This window comes from Mustela nivalis (assembly GCF_964662115.1).
Source record: "Mustela nivalis genome assembly, chromosome: 12".
Classification (NCBI taxonomy): domain Eukaryota; kingdom Metazoa; phylum Chordata; class Mammalia; order Carnivora; family Mustelidae; genus Mustela; species Mustela nivalis.
Window position 1 is genome coordinate 41,647,124 of NC_139031.1, and position 25,634 is coordinate 41,672,757.

General features: G+C 39.0%; 1 protein-coding gene across 1 annotated transcript in view; it reads right to left on the reverse strand.

Moving 5' to 3' along the window:
- The window catches only part of LOC309844980 (uncharacterized protein), a gene marked incomplete at its 5' end in the record, with an annotated part of 76,498 nt that overhangs the window by 4,768 nt on the left and 46,096 nt on the right, over positions 1-25,634 (reverse strand). Inside the window, 2 exons of the mRNA XM_082692418.1 lie at positions 4,596-4,679; positions 17,429-17,481. Of these exons, the coding sequence (XP_082548544.1) occupies positions 4,596-4,679; positions 17,429-17,481 (137 nt within the window). The remainder of the gene's footprint in view (positions 1-4,595; positions 4,680-17,428; positions 17,482-25,634) is intronic.

Sequence of the window (25,634 nt, forward strand, 5' to 3'; positions counted from 1 at the left end):
GTCATAGAAAAGTACCGTGGTACTATACAAGCAGGACCACCAGGGGCTTCTGTCTCTCAGGAGAGAAGGTAGATATAAGAAACAGCCATCCTAGTCAGCTACAGCTCCATAATCTCTTCCCTAGAGGCACAGCGTCCACTAGAAATCCCCTCCTCTTATTCTCAAGAACATATTTTTATTTATTTTATCTAAATTCCATTTTATTTCATTTCTTTCTCCCTCTATGGGTTCTTGATGGTGAATTTTCCAATTTCATTTATAGCTGTAGATTAACAGTGAAAGAAAAAAGAGTATAACGTGGAAATCCCAGGCCTAGAACAGGCAGACTGATGTAACATGAGGTGTCTCCTTGTGGGGAACTGCTGGGTGCATTTTCTTCCCTAAGGAGAATAGTTACATGAGAACATTGGTTTTGAAAAAGAGGAGGGTACATATGGTACTTGGGCTCATAAAAACTTCTGGTAAGACAGAAGTTTACTTCTCAATACATGGGAAACCACTGAGACCAGTGGTTTCTTTTCCATACTCCCTGAGAGGTAGAAAGGAGTTTAACCCAATCAGGGCTTCTGATCTAAAGACACTAAAATACTAGGTAAGAGATTATTCACAGTAGTGGTGACATTGAGAGTCCAGCTGTCCAGTAACATCAAGTGTCCAGAGGTAACAGCACAGAATGACCAAGTTCTATAGTAAACAGATTAAGCATGTTACATTTTCCCCCAAACATATTGTTTTAGATAGCTCAATATGGCTACTATTAACATTATAGAAAGAGAGACAGGAGAGAGGAAAAGAAAGGAGGAGAAAGAGAGATAAGGAAACAAAGCTGATTTTAAAATTAGTCTAAGAAAAGATTTGGGTATAATTATTGATACATGAGATCTACTGAAGCAAACAGATCAAAAGCCCACACAGTTTTTGTGGGACTTATGTTGTCAAAGAAACCATGATTCTGGGCTTAAGACCTTCTTTGACAGTTTAACCCTTGAAACACTCTTTGAGCAATCAACCATACACAAGCAGAAAATGGGCTCTGAAAGCCCTATATCCCTCAAGGAAGGCCTGCTCTCCAAGGCTCACTTTGAAGTAGAAGAGCAAAGTATGTCAGAAAGACCTCCCTGAGGAAGGCACCAGGATCCATGCTGTTCCTTCTATAGAGCAGAATCGGGGCTTCAGTGAGAAACTTCCAAATTAGGCGATCTTCACAGTGCCTGCCCAGCAGTATTCCATCATTACTATGGGCTGTTGCAAGACAAGGGTCTTCTTCTTTGGGATGGGAGTTTCACTGTTACCCTTCCCACATTCCAGTGTTTCTTGTGGACTATGTCAAGTTCAAATGGCTTATTCATAGAGTAACTGTTCCACTGGGTCATCTAGACCCATGGAGAGGATTGTACACCACACAGAGATCAAAGTTGGATGTGGTGATGGTGTGGAACTTTAGTTCCCTCCATTGATGAGGAGGCTGAGTGTATTTTCTCTGTGGGAAGAATGGAGGGACGGATACCATCTTTGCTGAACAGAAGGGCAAACCATCGCAGACTGGCTAAGTGTTAACCTATCACCTATTTCCTCTACTTCTTAAACATGCAACTAGTCTACCCCTCACAAGCTCCCCTGCAGTCAAGTGTATGCAGGTGACTGAGTTCTCACCTTTGAAATGTGAGGAGTGACATGGGTTATTTTCAATCCTGTCCCCTGGAAACCATCCATGCATTATCCCTGATGTCTTTGTCTGCTTGTTAGCTTCTTGTAAGTAAGCACAGTAAATTTTGAAAGACCAAGGGAGAACCTGGGTCACTGATTGCTGCTTGCCCATTACAAACACTCATTTTGAACTTCATGTGAGTAAGAAATAGACTTCTCTAGTCATTTTGCTTTGAGCCATTTTGTATTCTTCCATTTGTTCATGACCACAGTTGGATTTACTCTAGCTAGAAAACCTCTTCAGCATTAAAAATAGAAGATTAAATCTAAAATATCATAAACATATGGATAATAACTTCACCGAAAAGATTTATTTCTTTCACCAATATCTAGGCATCAGCAGCATGCTGAATTTAGGCAAATTTTATTCTCAATTTTCATACTCCCTATTTTAGCATCATATATATATATGTATATATTTGCAGAGCTATTCTCAGTAATTGACAGAAGATTAGCCTCAAGCAGCATCTTTACGTCCAATCTGGGGTTTTCTTCAGGGAGATAAACCCTGCAGAGAACCACACAATCATTCACATGACTCAAGGCAGCAGAACCTACATCCATTGCCACATTCCCTCCCTGGAAATTTTTCTGGGTGCAAGTCACACATGTTGATCTAGCAGAAAATTCAATCCACTTCCACACTAAGACAGTAAATTCACAAGAGGTAAAATTTTTCCCACAAGGCAAAAACACATCAGCTTGTAAAAAAGAACAACTTGGATGTTCTTCCTCTCTAAGGAGTGCACATTCCTGGAGCGGTGGCATGCCGGTGAAGAGAGGTCTCCAACTAAGTTCATACTTCAGAGGCGGGGAGAAACACTGTCCAAGCCCACGTTACATTTCTGATACTTTCTGGACCCTTCCAGGGAAATGGGGCATACAAATGATGTGAGGGTTTTCCTTGTCTCCAGGACTTCCTGACCTAGGAACCTCTATGCATACCCTGCCCTGAAGTAACCGAGGAAGAAAGTGAACCACTGAAAGAGATTTAAATCCTAGAGGAGAACATAGGCAGTAACATCTTCAACATCGGCCACAGCAACTTCTTTCAAGATATGTCTCCAAAGGCAAAGGAAACAAAAGTGAACGTGAACTTTTGGGACTTCATCAAGATCAAAAGCTTCTGCACAGCAAAGGAAACAGTCAACAAAATGAAGAGGTGACCCACGGAATGGGAGAAGATATTCACAAATGACAGTACAAAGGGCTGATATCCAAGATCTATAAAGAACTTCTCAAACTCGACACACACAAAACAGATAATCATGTTAAAAAATGGGCAGAAGACATGAACAGACACTTCTCCAAAGAAGACATACAAATGGCTAACAGACACATGAAAAAATGTTCATCATCATTAGCCATCATGGAGATTCAAATCAAATTCACATTGAGATACCACCTTACACCAGTGAGAATGGCCAAAATTAACAGGACAGGAAACAACAAGTGTTGGAGAGGATGTGGAGAAAGGGGAACCCTCTTACACTATTGGTGGGAATGCAATTTGGTGCAGCCACTTTGGAAAACAGTGTGGAGATTCCTTAAGAAATTAAAAATAAAGCTACCCTATGAAACTCCAGCTGCACTACTGGGTATTTACCCCAGCAGTGATGTAGTGAAAGGAAGGGCCATCCGTATCCCAATGTTCATAGCGGCAATGGCCACAGTCACCAAATTGTGGAAAGAACCAAGATGACCTTCCACATATGAATGGATAAAGAAGATATGGTCCATATATATTATGGAGTATTATGTCTCCATCAGAAAGGATGAATACCCATCTTTTGTGTCAGCATGGATGGGACTGGAGGAGATTATGCTGAGTGAAGTAAGTCAAGCAGAGAGAGTCAGTTATCATATGGTTTTGCTTATTTAAGGAATGACACAGAGGACATGGGGAGATGGAGAGAAGAAGGGAGTTGGGGGAAATCAGAGGGGGAGACAAATGATGAAAAACTATGGACTCTGAGAAACAAACTGAGGGTTTTGGAGGGGGGGGATAGGGAGTTGGGTGAACCTGGTGGTGGGTATTATGGAGGGCACGTATTGCATGGAGCACTGGGTGTGGTGCATAAACAATGAATTTTGGAACACTGAAATAAAATTAAATTTAAAAAAAGAGATTTGAATTCTGAACAGAAAACCCCACTAAGTCTTATCCTTGTTTCTGCTTTTGTGTATCTTGATCATCAAGAGCTCTATTGCTTCCTCTACACCACCCCCAACTCTAGAAGCGTTTGATGCTCTGTCCTCCGTGTGACCATCGTCCCCTGTGCCGAATACACCCAGGGGTACTCTAACCTTGTTCTCTCTGTCTTCCCCATACGACTGGGCTCCTCAAGGGTGGGGATTGAGTCAGATCCATCTTTGCACATTCTATACTAGCTCAGGGCCTAGGGGGCACTAAAGAATCAAAAAGTGGAAACCATTTGTTGTCAGTCTGGATAACTACTGCTTCCCAAATTTCTTTAATAAATCTCCCCAGTCTTATTTCAGGGCCTACGCATAAGACTGCTGAAAAACACAATTTAACTTAAAAGATCCAACTTTATGCATAAAGCACAATGGGAAATTGTATGAACTTGCTCAAGAGAGGGGCATTCCCATGGAAGATTCTCCTATCTTCTTTCCATGGTCTCAGCTGTTCATTTGGTCGAGAATGTATCCATCTCTCACCAACCCACAGACCTTGGAGCTCCCCACTCTTGCACCCCGCCCCCCATACCCTGCTGCTGGAATGAATCACCCCAAAGCCCATCTGATTCAAAAGCATTCCAAGCTTCCTGATTGGCTACAGATTAAAGTACAGACGTGAGATAGAATATATTCTCAGGGCTTTCACAGCCACCAACTTGCAAAGGTTTTCTGAAAAGCACACTTACCCCCACAATTTCACATCTCTGGAATCAGTTTGTGTCTTAACATCTCGGGCAGCCATGTGGTGGGAGTGATACGCTTGCTGCTGCCTGTGAACACACAGCAGAATTTGTAAACGGGATGCCGGCAGCGCGGAGGAGGCCCCTGAGACCACAGCGGAGCACTCTGTGAAGAACACCTCTTAGACCTCCTGGGGGCACGGAGGACAATATTGTACCGAATGCACACATGACCCGGGATGCTGAAAGTGGCGGGCCTTGAGGCATTCTCAAACCAGCTTCTGCTTTTTCATTGTCTTTCCTACTTCTGCAGGAGAATAACATGATGTCCAAATCTAAGAGAGCTGCATCAATAAAATAAAGTCAATATTTTGTGTTGCTGTTTAGTTAGCTGGGTTTTTTCTTTTCTGGATGGAGCAGGAAAGAATATTGCATCTCATAGTGGATAGTGTTTTGAGATTTGGTTGAAATGGAATCTACCAATCTAATCATAGTATTAATTCTTCACCTCCGCTTCCACTAACCTTTTATACCAAACCAATCCTCACCACTAGTGATTCCTGAATCACTACACTTTCTGGCCATTTTTTAATCCACGTTCTGTACTGGAATTTTGTCATCACTGAACTCCACCTGTTGAAATTTCAACCGTTCTTCAAATGCCAATTTAAATGTAACTTACTCCATACAATCTTTCCTATAACACACATTTACTATGACCACCTCCACTCTCTATAAAGCTGCATTGCTTGTGCATCTATTACATTTCAGATACAACCATTCTTTTGAAATCTTTTTATGGCCTGGGCATGGTACAATGGTACATAATTTAGAATATGTCATCCCACTTAATCGCCAAGTAACTTTTGGAAGTAGGAGTTAGTGTCCACTATTCAGGGTTTCTAACTGATATTTAGAGAGAGCAGTTAGCTTATATTTTTTCCTAGATCAGTAGGTGATAAACATGGGTTTTTGGCCCAAATCTGGTCTACCATTGAACAACAGCTTCCTTTTCTCCAAAGCCTGTCCTCCTCCTCTACTTGCATTGAATTTAACCAAATGTGAAATGCAAAATACCATTCAAAACTAAATTTTCTTGATAATAATGTCCCAAGTTCACTTGAAAAATAAACTGAAGCATTTTAAAATTCACTTTTTCATTATTAGGCTGATATTCTTTGTTAAAGCCCATTTGTTTGAGAAAAATTAAAATTATGTTTCATTGTAAGAAAAGAATCATTGAAGCTTAGCTTCAGAAATGCCATAATTATTTTTTTTGTTCCTTCTGTTATTTTTTTACATAATAATGTAGAACTCCTAAAAATTTAGCAACAGCCAGTTTACAGTCCCAGTGTTAAAACATAAGAAGTAGAAATTCTCCCTTGTGCTTATGGAAGAGTCAGCTATGGAAATACAAAAGAACATTTCCTGGCAAGGAAGAAGCAAGAGCACTTGCCTTTTCCCCAGAGCAGAGCAGGAGCAGCCAGTATAATCTTGAAATCAAACAGACCTGCATCGCAGTTCAGGCATTCCCTAATTTTGTGATCTTGGACAAGTTCCTTCCCCTTGTTGAACATCTTCATTCACAGTATAAGAACTACATCATAGTATCATTTTTGGACCAACTAACAATAGTACCTAAATTAAAGGCATTATTACTTTGTTATCATTATTATTATCATCATTATTATATAAAGTTCTCAGTGGAACATTTGGCCATATCCAGGAAGAAGATTGTGGCATCATTTGATTTCTGTTTAAAACAAAGAACCATCTCTTGAGCTGCTATGCGGAGAGTAGATGACAAGGGGTCAAAAGTTGGGCAATCAGACAAATCACAGCAGTTTTCTAAATAAGAGACTATGGTAGCCTGTACCTCAATCATGGTAGTGAAGATGTTTCAAGTGTCTGCAGTTGAGATGATTTTAGAAGATAGAATCCATATACTATGGTATTGGATTCATTGTGGAGGATGTAGAGGAGCAAGGAATCAAGACTAACCTCAAAGGCAATTATAAGCTTACACACCTGGGTAGATAGTAGTACCATTAATTGAGTTGGGGGAGGACTAAGGGGAAGTGGGGAGGAGGTCAGGTTGGAGTGTGGGAATAAAATATAATATTTAATTCTAGAAAAAAGTCCACTTTTGTAAATGAATAGTTTTTAAAACCAGAATTCACATTTTTATTTTAATTGTTAGTGATTTCTTTATCTCTGTCCACAATCAAAACATTGATCCAAGTAGAGTTTTTTTCTACTTCTCTTCTTTTGCCACATAGGTGACAGGCCATATTCTAGAGATCTTATCAGTATGAGTCCTTCCCAGAAATCTTTTGGATTTTCCTCCCTCTTGTAGCCAGTGATCACCTCAGGAGTTAAGTCAGCCATCACACCTAAATCTTGAAATTCTCCCTACAGTTTTCCCTGAAGAAATAATCATTCTGATCCAGGAACTCAGGGTGGGTTGTCCTCCAAGGACAAAGGCAGAGACTCCTTTTAGGGCCTGGAAAGTGTGATTGTATCCCTGTCATCTTAGAGTACTTCCTAAACTCGTACCTTTCTCAAAACCCTCTTAGAATCTCTTTTGCAACAACACCCACATTGTTCTGTTTGACAAACTCTCTCCTGACTGATTTATGAACATAAATTCAATTGTTACCTTATGGTCACTGTAATCACAGTTGTAATTTCTATTCTGCCTTGCATTTAGAGTAATCACCATTATAACCTGCATCTGAGTGTCTTAAGCTTTCCTTCCCTGAAATTGTCCAAGCAGAGTCAGTCTAGAGGACCATGATGGATGAGAGGTGGAATGGGATGACCTCTAAGTAAACTTCCTTCTCTCACATTCTGTGTATTTTACATTTAATACTTTGCAGAAAACCAAAAGTGCTCCCTGATCACATGGCTGTTCTAACTCACTAAAGCTTTGCAGTACCAACCACGTTTTACTTGATCTTATTCAGCCAAAAAGCTGCATAAGCAGAAGCAGTCTCAGATTTACTATGAAAGAAGCTATTGCTGTCATCTTTTATCTTCTACACACTTCTGCGACATATACAGGGAGTGGCTTGTATTAAATAAGCATCTGTTAAAGAGGTAGAGTGTTGCAGCAGAAAAGGCTAGAGTGTTGGATTATTGTCTTCATTCTGGCACCTAACTAGCTAACTGAATTTGGACAGGATGCTGCACATCTGTGAGTCTCAAACTCCTCATATGCGAGATAAAAAGGCTTAACTAGATCAGCGTTTCTCAACTTCTGCACCATGGATATTTGGGGCTGGATAATTCTTCGTTGTGGGGGAGTGCCCTCTTCATTGCAGGATATTCTGCAGGGTGCCTGGCCTCTACTCATGGAATGCCCTTAGCACCCTCTCTCCCCAGGTTCTGAGGACCGTAATGTCTCCAGACATTGGCAACTATCTTCAGGGGAGCAAAATTGTTCCAGTTGATAACCCCTGCACTAGGTGACTGTATAAGGAAAATACACACAGAAAAAGAAATGTAAATTGGATAGCATCCTACCACCTCTGTTAATGTCTACTATAAAAAGTTTTGTGTTTTTTTGTAACTTAAAGATAACCACTGGTAGATCTTTTAAGTGGATGTGTACCTTACAAGTCACTACAGAAAATAAAAGCAAATAAAACCCCACCACTTACTGAAAATAAATGCTAAACCTTAATAACAAAAGTAGACTAAGTAGCATTACATAGGCATTAAACAAGAACTCAGAGCATGTTGTAAGACAATGTTAGCTCAAACACGCCAGTTATGACAGGAACTTAAATGACTGAATACAACTGTCAAAAGACAAAGGCACTCAGATTGTTTTAAAAAATAAAATTGAGCTATACACTGCCTAAAATAACAGTTCTAAAACAAAATGACTTGAAGTTTAAAAGAAAAGTATAGACAATGATTTATCTGGCAAAAATAAAAAACAAAAAATTGAAATGGCAAAATTAATTTCAAATCATCTAGAAACCAAAGCAAAAATTATTAAAATTGAATAAGGAAGATTGTTCTATATTAATAGAAGTTATAACTTAGGGTGAAAATATAAAATTAAGATGAAAGGCATAAACTTTTATTCAACCTATAACAAAACATCAAAATATATAAAGCAACACAATCACCTCTTATTGCAAGGGAATCCAAGAAGTAATTTTTAGCAATATCTAGTTGGCACTAGATAGTATTAAAATTCTATTAGTAAAGAAATAGTATTGAAATAGTATTAAAATACTATTAGTAAAGAAAATTAGGAGTATGGCTATTGTGTTAGTAGCTTACAGCCTCATCCACAGCAATTGTTATTGCTAGTGGACAGTGAGCAAGTGGAGAAACTTCTGGGTTTTTTTGTTTGTTTGTTTGTTTTGTTTTGTTTTGTTTTGACAGAGGGAGCACAAGAAGGCAGAGAGGCAGGCAGAAGAGAAAGGAGGAAGCAGGCTTCCTATTGAGCAGAAAGCCTGATGCAGGGCTCGATCCCAAAACCCTGAGGCCATGACCTGCGTTGAAGGCAGAGGCTTTAACCTGCTGAACCACCCAGGTACCCCAAGAGAAACTGCTATTTTAAGAGTGAAATTGCTGTTGAGTCAGCTTTCATTAATGTGACTTAAATGTAAGCTATATAGAAAGCAAGAAAATACAATTTCTACCTTTGCAAAGGAAAAACTGGTTAAGATAATAAAGTGTGCTCAGTAAATTTGTTTGACCAGAGCTGGTCAAATATTTCCTGTGACCTGAAGTACCATTCATTCAGGGAAGAAAAATCAGGCACATAGTAGGCACCAAGTGATTCATATTAAAATAAATTACATTGACCTATCTTTTTAAAATAGAAGTCCACTATGTGGTTTCCTTATTAATTGAGAATAATGTTATATTAGCATAAATGATTAATGTCATTTGATGAAGGGTGCCATCGCGCAAATTAGAATTATTTCTTTATAATTCAGTTCTTCACTTTAAATATGGCAGCAATATTTGATAAGTACCTATTTTAACAAAACAATTCATGCTTGGACAATAAAATATATGCAAATAAAAAATATACAGCAAAAATTGAAAGGAAAAAAGAGAAAGAAATTTATGAAAATGCAATGATGGTGAGAAAACAGCACAATATTATTTGTGTTTGAGTGATCAAATATACCAAAATCACATAAAGATGTAGATGTCTTGAATAGTATAATTGAAATGATTCAATGAATACTAAATTTTATAAGGGTTATATAATACTTTCATAGACCTATAAAATAATTATCTTAAAACTGATCTATCAAACCAAAAATAGGTCTCAATCCACTCCAAAAAATTGTAAATGTATAGCTATATTATTTGACGTCAAGATATAAAATATAAAAATGAAAGAAAAGTGGGACAAAAAAACCTAAGGAAACATTTCATTTCATAAAAAATGAAAAGTTGAATTATACTCTTTGGAAGATACTGAAAAGGAGACTATCACATTTAAAAATATACATGATACAGATTTGTGATTCTGAGGACGACAGAGCAGCTGGTATGACAGCAAGCAGGGATGTAACTGAATGAAGTAGGCGCCCGTGACTCTCCTCAGGAGTTCGGTAGCAGCCCACAGGGGATGCAATTGCTGGAGGAGAGAAGTAGGTGTTTAGTGCCATCTTGGATTTCTTCTCTGGGCATTTTCCAAGTAGAAGTGGGGACTGTGTAGAACCAAGTCTGGTTGGGGTAAGGGAATGGTGATTGGGCCACTAGAGTGTCTGGGATTGTGGGTCGGGGCACCTGAGAGAAAGCAGCTATTGAGGACACCCAGAAGTCACAGGGGCTTCCATCCTTGGCAGAATCTTAAACTGTGCAGGCACTGAGCAAGATTCATGTGGCCTACCAGAGGGTAGCTGCTGGGGGCAATGGAATAACAGAGATTTCTAAGGTTACACAGGGGCCAGGAGACATTGGAGTTCTGACCCACTGGAAGGGAGACACCTTGGGCAACATTCTAGGCTTTCCACAGAGACTGGAAAAGGTCACTGAACCTAAAGATGGGTCAAATTATCCAGACTTAGGTATAGAGGAAAAATTAAAACAAAACAAAAAACCAGAAAAGAACATCCAAGATCTATGGGACAATTGCAGATGATCTCATATATGTATAATTGGAGACAAATACATATTTGAAGGGAATACTAGCTGAAGACAGTCTAAAATATATGATGTGCCTAAGCTATGTTCACAGGAAAATCAATAGCTTTATTCAGTTGAACAATTTTGAAGAGAATAATAACCAAAAAGATTGTGGCAGACATAGACAGTACCAAATCAGTTTTCCAAATACTCCCTTCCATTGCGTATCCTACCTGTGGTCACACTGAGGCTTTGTAACTACTCTTGGCCAATGAACTGCAAGTGGATGAAGTTTTCTCCATGATTGAGGCCATTAGGAGACTATGTTCTCCTGTCTCTCTTCTGCTCCCCCAGTAACAAAGGCAGCTAGTCAGATGGCGAAACTACAGGGTGGAGGAGGGCTGCCCAGTTCTCACTGGACTTTTGACATGTGACATATCTTTCAGGTTCAACCCCTGGAGTTTTTGTGTCCTAGCAGCATTAAGTACTCAATTCTAAAGATTATAAGAATAGAGTCAGAAAAAAAGCTAGGACAGTAAGGAGAAAATGATAATAACAATAATAATACAAGCATAAATCAGTGAGTTCAAAGAAATAAAAATGAACATTTTTCTTCCCAATTCTTAATCAAATAAACAAATGTAATCAAGAATATATATAGGACATAAATCAACATTAGTATTAGTTTCTTAGGGCTGCCATAACAAATGACCACAAGTGAGGTGGTTGAAAACAGAAATGTATTCTCTCAGGCATGGTGGCCAAAAGTCCATAGTGAAGGTATTAATAGAGTCAAGCTCTCTCTGAAGGCTCTAGATCCTTCCTTCAGTTTCTGGTGGTTGCTGACCATCCTTGTCCTTCCCCAGCTTACAGACACAAAAGCCTAATCTCTGCCTTTATTACCCCATGGCCTTCTTTCTATGTGTCTGTGTCTTCATTCCTTTTCTGCTTCTTAAAATGACTCTGGTCTTATTTATGGCCCTCCCTAAGCCATTGTGGTCTTAACTAATGACATCTGCAAAGACCCCATTAACAAATGAGGTCACATTCACAGGTACCTGGGTTAGGACTCCAACATATCTTTTTGTGCAACAGAAGGGAGACAGCAATGTGAGGTAGATTTGAAAACTCTTAAGAGACTACATGAATGCTTCTAAAAGGTACTATGAAAAAAAATGCTTCTTAAGTAGTGCTTGGGCGGCGGGGGCGGGGGGGGGGTGTTGCAAGGGTAGTGGTAGAGATCCAGAAACCAAGTGAAAAGCTGAGAGGCTATAAAAGGCTAAACAGGAATTCAAGCAGTCTTCTGGCACTGGAAATACTAAAAGTGGAGGTGGGCCTGCTAAGGAGGTGAGACCATTATAAATATACCAGGATTTTAGCTGGGACCCTCCCTACCACACACTCCAAGAGCTATTCCCTAGAAGTAAGGACAAACAGAAAGTACACATGCCCCCTGAAAACTTAAAATCAGGGCAATGGCTGCTTGCATTAAGGTGATTTGTGTCTATTCTATCAGTCTGCCAAAAGAATATTAAATCTACCCTGGAGGAAGATAAAATCTTCCAGCACCCCATATTATTTTTCATGGATAATGTCTGGCATTCAAATTAAGAGATGTGCCAGGAAACTGGACCAAATGACTACAAGGCAAGAGGAACAAAAACATGGAAGGGAAACAGACCATAGGTGATCACAATATTGAAGTTATCAGACACGGATTTTAAAATAGCTACAGTGAATGAGTTCAAGAAACAGATGAAGAGATGGGTTATTTCTTCAGTGCACTAAGATATACAGATAATTAAAACTGAAGAACCACAAAGAAGGCAATACTAAAATTAAGAATTAAGTAGATGAGTGTAACAGCAGACAAACCAGAAAAGAGGATTAAGAAGCTGGAAGGTAGTCAGTAGAAAATACCTAGATTACAAAAATAAAGAATGGAAATTTTAAAAGGGCAAGACCCAAATGGCACATGATAAAAATTCCTCTATTTTACAATAAAGACCTAAGATGTGAAGAGAGAATGGAGCAGAAGAAATATGTGAGGGAAAACTGTCCAGGGATAATCTGAAATTTATGAAAAATATAAAGCCGAAGATTTAAGAGTCTCCATAAACCTAAATAGGTAAATACAAAGGAAAGCATGCCTAGGCACCTTATAATAGCAAAGAGAAAATCCTAAAAGCTGTCGCCAGAGATAAAGAACACACAAGCTTCTGGAAGCAGCAATAAGACTGACATCTGAATGTTGAATAGAAACAATGGATCCCACCGAATAAGAGAATGACATTTTTACAGTATAGAAAGAAAATGCCTGTCAACTTAGAATTCTATAGCTAGCAAAAATATCTTTCAGAAATGAAGTAAAATAAAGATTTTTGACCAGCAAAACTATGGAAATTCATTCCAGCAGGACTCTTTATAGATACATAGATAGATAGATAGATAGATGGTAAAGGGAGTTTATCAGGCAGAAGAGAAATAATCCCAGGTGGAAACAATTAAAAGTAGGAGGAAATAGTACTAAAATGGGAGGAATGTGGATAATGTAAATGAATATTCCTTTTTAGTAACAATAATAATGTCTAATGACAATTCCAATAAATGTAGAACTAAAGGAATTGGTAACAATAGCAAAAAGGTAGGAAAGGTATAAATAGTCCAAAGTGTTGCAAGTCCTTGTGTTATCTAAGAAGTTAGTAAATGGACTAACTGTAGATAGATTCTATTAGGTCAAGCATGAATTATAGGTAGCCACTAAGAGAAGAATAAAAAAATAAATTACAGTACAACTAATGGAAATAAAAATGTATTTAAAAATACTAGATTGATACAAAAGAAGGCAAAAAAAGAACAAGAATAAAATAGGATAAATAGAAAACTAACGGTGAGATGGTATATTTAAATCCAAATATGTCAGTTATTGCATTAAATGTAGACAGACTAAATTGCCCAAATTAAAAAAACAAAATACAGATATAACTTACATATATATAATCCATATGTACATAAATATAAATATGTAGAAAGAATATACCTTATAAGAATACATCTTAAACATAAGAACACAGAAATGTTGAAAAGGATAGGAAAAACACATACAATCTCTGATACATATATTTTTAAAAAGCTGGCAGTGTTTTACTAAGACCAGACAATGCAAATTTTAAGGCAAGAAATATTGTTAGTGATGAAGGAGGCATTTATGATACAGAAAATTTCAATTCAACAAGATACAAAATAACATAATTTAACAAGAAAATATGAGATACAAGTTTGTGTGCCATATAACATAGCCATATTATACACCATATATAGCATACACCATATAACATAGCCATATTATACAACCATATTATACATATTATACATCTGTGAAAAAGAGCAAAATCCCACATGATGTCAGAGACATCATGCTGATGAAAGACCCAGACATAAAAGAGTATACACTGCATAATCTCATTTAGATGAAGTTCAGAAGCAGGCAAAACAACTCTGGTGAGGCAAGTGTGATGGTGAGTTCCTTCATGGGTCCAGCAGGTACTAACTAGGAAAGGGCTCAAGGGGGCTTCTGAGGTGCTGGCAATGGTCTGTATCCTGATCCAGGTGAAGTACGGGTGAGATGGCTTTTGAAATATTCATGAAGATATACACTTAGGATTTCTGTACTTTTCTAGGTATATATTACGCTTCTATATTTTAAATGTAAAAAGAAAAGAAAAGGAAAAAAAAATATTTATTTTCCAGAGACTCTAATGTGCCCCAGGTGTGAGTGCTACAGAGCTGGGCTGCATTGACACTTGGGTTAATGTCCTTACCTCTTCATACCACCCGCTGTTTGGGAGACGCTGCCTACCAGCTAGACTAATTGTGCCATTGACCAGCGAGGGCATTTTGGACACTCTGGGTGCTGAGTACCACTAGGCAGAGTGATGCTGATGGAGACTCCTCACCTAAACATAGATCTAGAATCCCACTCCTGCTCTGATCCATGGAGTTTTATAGCCTGCACTCCACTCATAAAATTCTTCCTCTAGAAAATACTAGAATATATCAAACAGATACCCCATTACATCAGTTTCTTTTAAATAAGCCTTGGCTGTTTCCTCCCACAAAAGGCAAAAACCCAGTGTTCTAAGGGCTATATGTACTAAGCCTCTACAACATTTATCTGGCCCAAAGACCCACAGCTAAAAATATCACTTTCTTCTCTCCCATCCATGTTGACTCCTTTTCTTGTTCCTGATCACAGAGCCCCCACTCCTAATCAGTCACATCACTCTGAGAATGGGCAGATACAGCCTGATTTTAACACCAAGTGGTGGCAAGCCACCACTTCTGACCACAGATACTATAGCAATCATTTCTGGAGCAAAGGATTTTGTTTATTATATATAGTAACCTAGGAAGTTGCCTCCTTGAGAACAGTCTAATAACCAGTGTGCTTGTTTAGCAAATGTGGGAAGCACTGCAAACATGAATGCCTTGGACTGGTGCAGTGATTGGACAGATTTGGCCCATCTTCAAAGACGTGCTTTCTCTCTCACCTGCAAGCAAAAGATTCTAGCAGAGCTGGACCAGTTTTGTACATTGATATGATTAAGTCATTTATTGATGCGTATGTTTGCTGAAGATGCCACTGGCCTCTCTCTCCCTGTGCTTGAGAACAGGGAAGCTTCCTGGAGAAAAATGTGCTTTGTGTTTCTGCTCAGGTTTATTTATTTATTTTTTTACATTATGATGAATTGCACTGTGTTTTGGGAAAATGAAATAGTACATGTTAAAAAAAAAAACAACAGTGGAAAACACAATATGGGAAGCAGCTGGAGCATCTTAAGATAAAAGGGGGAAATAGAAATGACAAAGAGTTTTAAGAAGAATTAATTTCCTCTTCATCATCTAAATAAACAAAAAAAAATGTATCTGCGAGGATCCATTGGGAGAGATGAATGTTTGATAAGGCTCATGTTCAAAGTGGTTTGGCGTGATGGATAGGTATGCAGTCTCCACCACAAAAGAGCATTGTATCCTGAGTAAATCATTTTGTCTTTCTGTGCTCCAGCTTCCAAATTTGTCCCAACAGTGTGATAAGCATGGAAAACAGCCACATGGAGGGCTTTGTATGCCAGTCAGTGTTCTAAGCAGTGTCCATAGATTACCTCATTTAATTCTGACAGTGAGGTGAATGCCATTTTCATGTTGATCTTACAGATGAGAAAACTGAGCACAGAAGAACTAACTGACATGCAGATTCAAACCTAGGCTGTTTGCTCAGTGTTTGTGCTCTCTTAAGTGTGAAATTCTACTACTTCTTTTTTTAGGTTTGAGCAGGTCACTCCACTAAAAGTGTTCCTCTTGCCTCCTGGGCTCCTAGCTACCACCAGGATAAATTCCCAAGTTCACAACATGGAATAGATGACCTTTGGCAATGGAACTTAATCCTATCTCTACATGTCCCCTCTTCTGATCTCCTGACCTCAGTATCTCACAAACATGACCACATGTTGGTTTCTCATCCTGTGTTCCCTGAACATCACCTGTGCCCTTTCCTGCCTTGGGTTCTGCTCTGGTTCATCCCTGTGCCTGTAATCCTCCCCTCCCCTGTACCAACCACTTCTGATCTGCTTTACAGACTCCTATGCTTCCTTCAAGTCCTGGAAAACTATATTTCCTCTCAGGAATTTTCTTGACTTCCCTGGGCACAATTCAGTCACCTAATTTCTATATCCCCATACAACTTAATACTGTGTACTTCTGCTCTAGTATTTAGTCACTCAGCAATACATTGTTTTATGCATGAATCTATCTCACTTTCCAGATTATAGTTTAGACAATGGGTTTCTTCTCTACTCATCTAAGGAGTCAGTGGTACTACCCAGAGCACTGTGTTGAGAAGGATTCTGAGACGACAGTTGAGCTCACCAGGAGAATGTTGAATGCAGACTTCCTAAGGGCAGGGACCTTCTCTGACTTTTATACTTTGGTATTTCTAATGCTTGGCTCAGTCTTATGGTAAGGGAGGTGAAAGTGGTGACATTTGCGACAGATACTTTACAACCCTCTGTCTCTGAATGCAAGGGCAGAGACCACATCTTCTTTATCTTAGTATATGTGGTGCCTTATTTAGTCCATTGAACAAAATGTTACTGTTGTGTAAGTACATTATTGAGAGAAGTACCTTAAAGATCAAAGGGTCTATAGTAAGGTAAGGCGGGGAAGAGGAAAAGCAAGTCACATGACTCATTCTCTCCTCTGTTCTGTAATGAGCCAAAAGAAACATGGCAGAAAGTCTTGCTTTCTGTGGCTAAAGACAGGTGCCCCTGCATTGTGAAATAACAGCAGATGCGTTGAGGGTGGGACTAGAGCGGGAGATGGCACCCACCTGAGGGGGATGGGTGAGTGCAAGCCACATCTCCTGTTATTGCTTTCATCTCTGATTCTCAGGACTATCTTCAGCTCCCTCGCCCATTTCCTCTTGCACCTCACCTCCTGGTAGATCCAAGTTTCATCCCCAAAAAGGCCCTTTCTAGTTCTTTCGGACATGAAGAACCAGTATTTAATTCTGTTTTGAAACTCTTTTCCCAAATTGTCACGTGACGAGGAGAGGAAGTTTGGTCCTAAAAATCATTACTATTTTTTGTTATAATGAACCAGGTCCATGTGGGAAGTTTCCCCCATGCCAACTTGACATTCTCATGCCTGTGTTTCCTGTGGACCGGTATACTCACTGTTTAGTCAATGACTGACCTTGGATGCTGTTCCTTGGAAGGCACCAGAAAGTCTAGACAGAAAAGGCAGAAGACACAAAGGGAGAGATGAAAAAGGGGTTCTGGACAATGAAACAACATCTGAACAACACCAAGTGGCCACGTGCATGTTACCATCTCCAAACTGTGCTAATGATGTAAGTGGTAGAACAAATAAGACCGTGTGCTCTAAACAGGTTCTATTTTCAGACCTGCTCAAAGAGTTCTTCTGAGAAGATGTGAACAAGGAAAGTTTTGCTCTTCACAGGAAAAAAAAAAATGTAGTGTGACTTTTTTAGCTTAAACTGACTTGAACTGGAATGAATTAACTTCAAAATAATTTGGTGGCATTTTCTGAGGTGTTCTGGGAATGAAGTATCATAAAACCAAAGATAGCTTGTGGAGGGAAAGTTTTTCTTCTTTTCTGACCTCACTCTGCAACTTTGAATGAATTCACTGTGAAATCTAGAGCATAGATTGTCCAATAGAATTCTCTGCAATAATGGCAATGTTCTACATTTGCACAATCCAATATGGTAACCACTGGTCACATGTGGCTGCTGAGCATTTGAAATGTAACTAGCGTGATTTCACTTTACTCTTTTCTTCAAAATGAGTTTTACAATCTAACCAGGAGAATTTTCTTTTTCCCCCTTAGCATACACATTTATCTATAACTCAAAGATTCAGGACCCTCAGGATTTTGGTGTCATGAGGTATACCTAACCAAGAGAAGTCATACAGCCTTATCTACATTTTAAAATTTTTATTTAAATTCAATTTAGTTAACATATAGTATATTATTAATTTCATGGGTAGAATTTAGTGATTCATCAGTTCATATAATACTCAGTGCTCATCACATCAAGTGCCCTCCTTAATGTCCATTACACAGTTACCCCATCACTATGCCCACCTCTCCTCTGGCAACCCTTGGTTTGTTTCCTAGAGTTAAGAGTCTCTTATGGTTTGCCTCCCTATTTTCATCTTATTTTTCCTTGTCTTTCCCTATGTTCATCTGTTTTATTTCTTCAATTCCACATATGAGTGAGATCATATGGTATCTGACTTTTGCAGACTGACTCATTTTGCTTAGCATTATATACTCTAGTTCCAGCCATGTTGTTGCAAATGGCATGGCAGAATTTCATTCTTTTTGAGAACTAACATTCCATTGTGTATATATGTGGGTGTGTGTATATACCTTTTCTTTATCCATTCATCTCTCAAAGGACATCTGGGCTCTTTCCATAGTTTGGCTATTATAGACATTGCTGCTATAAGCATCGGGGTGCATGTGCCCCTTTGAATCATTATTTTTGTACCCTTAGCCCCACCTACTACTTCTATTTGCCTGGAATATCCTGAATCCCTGGTGCCAGCTATCTATGTCTTCAGGACTAACACTACCCAAAGATTTTTCCTAACCCTTACCACTTCACTGCTCTGTCTTGCTCAGTCACTTATTTTGCTGTGTCACTGTCCCTCCTCCACTATGACCCCAATTTCCTCACTTCCTTAACTTGGATTCCTAAAAGTAGCCCCAGAAAATATTCTTACACAAGCCCCTCATTTTATAGAAGGGGATCCTGAGACACAGGGAAAATAACTGTCTTACATCAACCCTCATTACTCCCCTTGTATTCAAGGCTCACCTCTATTGTCTGTCTTCCCTGCAAGCCTCTCTCTGATTGTTATCTACTCTTGATAATTCCTTCCTGTGCATTCCTCTAGCATACTGCCAAAAACATCCACTTTGGAGCAAGTCTCGCATCGTTCTATTAGTCTGTTATTAATGAGAATGCGGAAGTCCAGAAAATAGAGACCATTCTTTCAACTGTCTTCCCACACAGTGGTGTGCTTCAGAGCATGTGCTCAATAATACTGTTGAAAGATAAGACAGAATGCATCCTGACTCCTAAGAGAATAGCATGTGCCCTAGAGGGAAAAAGAGGAATCACATCAATTCTCCTCTTCTCACATAAACTGTGGAAGAGAAATATTTGCTTAAATTTCCTTTCTGTTTAAATGGCCACTTTTGATAGACTATGCCTGAGCACGTATTTAAATATTAAAATTATGAGCCAACCTATGAGCCAGTCAATTCAATTTGGCAAGTATTTATTAAATTCAAAGACCTTCTACTACAGTTTAAAGGACAATACTTTCACACATGAAGGAGATCGAGATTAATATGGCAAAATGTAATTTAATTCAAATGCTTATTAAATGCCCACTATGAGCCAAAAAAATGTGTAGCTCAGAGCTATTCAAGATTGGTAGCAGCAAAAGTTACAAAGGATCACTTCAGCGACATGGAGAGAATTAAAATAGCGTTATATGATGGTAGAAAATAACCAGGCTAACACTAGGAAGAGGACAAAGATTTGCCAGTTGCAGGGATTGGCTAACCAATTGTGTTGATGCAGTAGTGCATGGGATCTGCATAGACTTTGGCCAGAGTGGAAGGTACTTCCTAAGAAAGGTGAGGACTTCACTATTTGGGAAGTACAGACCAAGCAGCCCTGATGGGGACATGAGACTGGGCTTGACTGCTCAGGTGCTGGGGAAGCATACTAAATTTCTGAACTGCTGAGGGCTAAATGGAAGCATCAATGACATATAGAACAGAGGAAGTGACATAGGGATGAATTATCATTGTTCAGCAGCAATTAAAAAACAAGACATTGACCCATTTTAAGAATAATTGTAAAACAGGAAACCATCAAAATCCTAGAGGAGAACACAGGCAGAAACCTCTTCAACCTTAGCTGCAGCAACTTCTTATTAGACCTGTCTTAGGAGGCAAAGGAAACAAAAGCATGAACTAATGGGACTTCATCAAGATAAAAAGCTTCTGCACAGTGAAGGAAATAATCAACAAAACTAAAAGGCAGCCTACAGAATGGAAGAAGACACTTGCAAATGACATACCTGATAAAGGGCTACTATCCAAAAATCTATAAAGAACTTACTGAGCTCAACATCCCAAAAATAAATAATCCAGTTAAGAAATAGGCAGAAGACATGAAAAGACACTTTTCCAAAGAAGACATCCAGATGGCCAACAGACACGTGAAAATATGCTCAACAGCACGCATCATCAAGGAAATGCAAACCAACCCTACAATGAGACATCACTTCACACCTGTCAGGATGACTAAAATTAACAAAACAGGAAACAACAGATGTTGGCGAGGATGTAGAGAAAGCGGAACCCTCTTATACTGTTGGTAAGAATGTGAACTGGTACAACCACTCTGGAAAACAGTATGGAGGTTCCTCAAAGAGTTAAAAATAGAGCTGCCCCAAGACCTAGGAAGTACACTACTAGGTATTCACCCAAAGGATACAAAATGTTGATCTGAAGGGGCACCTGCACCCCGATGTTTATTGCAGCATTGTAACAATAGCCAAACTATGGAAAGAACCCAAATGTCCATCCACTGATGAATGAATAAAGAAGATGTAGTATATACATACAATGAAATATTACTCAGCCATAAAAAGAATGAAACCTTGCCATTTGCAACAACATGGATGGAGCTAGAGTATGCTATGCTAAGTGAAATAAATTAGTCAGAGAAAGACAAATAACATATGAGTTCACTCATATATGAAATTTAAGAAACAAAACAACTGAACATAGTGGGAAAAAAGAGAGGCAGACCAAAAAACAGCCTGTTAACTGTAGATAACACACAGATGGCTAATGGAGGGGAGATGGGCAGGGGGATGAGCTAGATGGGTGATGGGAGATTAAGGAGTGTGTTTGTTGTGATGAGCCCTGGGTGTTAAATATAAGTGATGAATCACTGAATTCTACACCTGAAACTAATATTAATTTAATTTAATAATTTAATTTAAGTAAAAACTTGAAATATTTAAAAAAGGATGTTCAGAATAATTTAAGGCTATATTGTTTTATGGGTATGGAGAGTTTTAGGGGAAGAATGAAAAATGATTCCACATTTGGGGGTTGGGAGAATTAAAGGATATCTCACTGATGAAAAGGAATAAAGAAAGGGAATTAAGGAGTTAATGTGGTAAGAATAGGACATAGTGAGAAAGGATAATGGATTTTTTAGATTTTTAGACTTTTAGAGATTCAGGAAACTAGAACTAGAACTAAGAGTTTGGTTGGTGCCTCCATTGTCTGGATGGAAGTTTCTGAGATGTGTCCTGCATAACTGATCACCGTGAACCGCATGTAAGCAAGTAGGTTAAGGAATGTTGTGTGTGACACTCATGTTGCATGAGTGACCACAGGAACATGGTCAGTTGACATTAACTTTCCTCCTGGTCAGAACTGACCCTTCTGGTCTGGACACCAAGAGCTATAAAATTTGCCTTGCAATCTCTTTGGCTCCAGGCTGGGCTGGCTCCCCAGAGTGGAATCCAGGATGAGAGGCAAACACATATGACCCAGGCTCCACATGCTTATCATGTGAAGACATGATAACATAGGAATGCAGTTCACTCCAAACCACACATCGGTGAACAGATGTTTAACTTCAGATGCCATCATTTGCCCCATAAATATAGCCCTTGTGGGGATGGTCAGTTGGAAGTCTCACCTGAGGGGAGGGCTTTCCACCCAGGCTTCTTAATCAGGACCGCAGGCTGGCTGTCTCCACAGGGCCTCCCCGGCTAATGAGGCTGGATGTCTTAAGTACTGGATTTGATGTAACTTTGTCTCATTCTCCTTTACTGCTTAGTGTTGCCCTCATCTATGTGCAGATTTCCCTTTTCTTCTTTCTATTTTCACAAGGTTTTTACTTTGTAATATCAGTAAAGTGTTTTTTTCCCCTTCAAAACTGAAAACACAGCTGTTGTAAATGTGTTCTTTAGAACAGTGCCTCAAAGTCCTTTTTGTCCTTCCTGTTTCTGTCTATACCACTCTAGTGGAGATCTGAGAAGGCTGTGCCAACCTCTACTGTTACAGTTTACTGGAGAATGCCAAACAAACACTATTCTATCTTAGCTCTTCACTCTTTTGTGACTCTTAAACTGAGTCACCTTTCCAGATTCTTACAACTAAATTGGAACCAAATTTGATATGAGCAGGGGCGCCTGGGTGACTCAGTTGGTTTAATGTCTGCCTTCGGCTCAGGTCATGATCCCAGGGTGCTGGCACTCTCTCTCTTCTTTCTCTCAAATAAACTAACAAAATCTTTTTAAAAAATTGAACACGAAAAAAAGAATAATGTATGTGGTACCATCACCTCTTATACCAAAGATCTTCTACCATTGCTCCTGGAACAATGGTAGTAGAAGATCTTTGGTATAAGAGGGGGAAACCTCTCTGAGCTTAGGGCAATTTCCCTGCTTAACTAAGGACACATGATATGGGAGGCTGTGTCTTTTGCCACTGTTCTTATCTGCAAGCCCTACTGTCAGATTGGACATACACAGTCGTCTTCTCTACCCAAAGACTCAAGGATCCCATTTATGAATATAATCATAGGAAGCCCAACTTCACCTGACATGTCATGTCAGGGTTCTGTATAGCGTGCGCGCACACACACACACGCATACCCACATACCCTTAGATCCCTCATTACACTAACAATACTAAGAATAACAATAATCAGAGACTCTACTAAAGGCAAATAGTTTCTTTCAGGTACAAGGACCATGTGTTTCAGGAGATGTAACCAGCAATTATACAGAATTATCTGACTGTACCCAGGGGCCTAACCTTATGTAAAACGTATCCCATTTTCTTTGAAATCTCTGATATGACCTGGAAGTTAGTTTAGGATAATCAGTTTCAAAATAAAAATTAAATCATAATTCATTACCCTAGTTGAGTCCAGGAATTCCTTAGTTAAGACTTTCAATCATCTCTAGTCATTTATAAATACTACTTTGATAATGCTGCTGATGGTTTTTAGCTAGGCTTTTATGAATGTGAAAATGACACAGGTCCCAAAGTAATATTTGATAGCTCAATGGGTCTGGGTTTTCTATTGTTGCTTGTTGTTGTTTGGGTTTTTTTTTTTTTTTACTGCCAATAAAGTAATAGCTTGGAAGAGAGCAAAGGAAAAATAAATCCAAACTCTAAGTTATGAGAATACTTGGGACCACATCATCTCTCTGAGAGTATGACTGCTCTGGCTAGTAATCTTTCAGGAAGTGCATCAAAATGCAGCAGGAGTGAATTCTGATTTTTTTTTTCCTGACACAGTATGAATTGTAAAAAATGGAAAAACACTGAGAGATAAAAAGTGTAATTCACCCATCGTCTTTTGCCACCAACTGGAAATAGAAAGTTCTAACCTAAATTGTTCTAGCAATTTTTCATACCCACAGCATGCCTAGGTAAAAACAGCTGGCTCATGCTCAGAATGTAAATCACAGCAAGACTTGTAAGTGCTTATTTTAAAGGTCATAGCTTTAAATGCTGTTTAGAGAAGCTACAGTGAGAAGAAGCATGAAAAGGAGAGCCCGGGTAGAAACAGTAGTCAAGTGCACAGAAGACCCCAAGTACTCCCAAGGGAAGCAAGTGTGTCCAACAGGGCACGTACTGGCAAAATTCAAATAATGATTAGTAGAGCAATTGTATTGTGAAAATCAAATGTAGAGTTTTTGCCATTATTGGTAGGAGAGGAGCTGGAGAGTACTAACTTCATAGCTGCTTTGAATTGTGACATTTCTATTCCTGTAAAGTCACTTTAATCACTGAGATGTCCAGAAGTGTCTTTATATACTCCACAAATTTGACCAGGAAATACGTTAGATTCTGATCTTGTTACCCTAATATATAGTATTCCCAACATGTACAAGGTCAAGTCAAATGCTTCCTCCCCCTGTGTAGCTTAAGAGATCACTCACTATCTGCTACTATTTTCCTAGTCGCCCCCTCGCCTCCAACCCAATCCCATCACATAAACTCTCCACACCAACCATGTTAATGTGCTTGTTGGTTTCTGACCAAGTAACGCTATTTCCAATGCAGATATGTTCTCAATGTTGTTTTTCTGACTGAACCCTGTAGTCAGGGTTCTAGCATGATGCTCAGTCCTCCAATAACAGACAGATGTCCCCCAATAGATTTCATCAAGGTCCCTTTTGCATTGTTTAGTCAAGTGGAACTACTGCCCTCTACCCCAACACAGCACACAGAACTTGATGTACACAAAGTCAATTCCTAGACCCCCCCACCTGGATGCACTGGAGTCTGGCTGGGCTAGGCTGGCTACATCTGTAGAGTTCTGGTACACCTGACCACAGGCTGTAGTGTATAGAGCTGAGAGAGGCCACCTCTCAGAGAAAAGCAAAATGAACTAGTCAGGCACACACTATCTATATGGCAGAGCAAGCTTATAGGGTAGGGAGGGAAAGAAGAATCCAGATTTAATCCAGTATAAAAGAAGTCAGAGAAACAATACGATCCTGGAAGCTAAGAGCACAGTCAGAAACAGTACCTCAAGAAATGCCCTGAAAATGTGGTATGAGACCTGAGTTAGCAATAGAAAGACAAACTTGGGTTTGAATAGATTGGGTTAGAGAGTTGCAAATCAGATTATCCATTAAGCAGCTATAATTTTACTTCAAACTCAATGTCTCAACATGCACAATTATTATCTTCTTTTATGTCTGGTTGATTTCTGAGAGCATGGATTTTCCAGAGATTATCATGCTTCTCTTGAAACTGATCTAGATGGAATTCCAAAGAAAAGTTCTCATGTGCTAACTTTTTCAAAATGGAGTTTAACATTATATGTTACTATAACACTTGAGCTCCAAAAAACTTGTTTCCTTAAATTTTATGACATAAGCAACTCTTTATTTTTTTTTTAATCCTGAACCATAAAGAGAAACACTTTTGGAATTAGGGTAGACTGGCCAAGCCTCACATTAAAGATTAAAGGAAACGCAAATTTAAAGAAATGCAAGCATCAAGGAAATGTGAGTTAAGCTCCTCAGCTCATGATAACTGGGTGTTTTCCTTCTGATGCTAGTTCAGTTCTCTAAGAAGGTAGAAGTGCTTTGTTTCAATATTCTGATGCAACTTCGCCATCAGAAAAAGTTACCTTTGATGTCAAATCAATATTCCATATATCTTACAGTACTGAAGATGTCCTTGATGGACAGCTTTATAAAACCTCTATGTGCAGTCCCTGCAGAAAGAAGAGATGGTCATTCATAATTTGGTTCTGCTGAATGGTAACACTTTTGACAG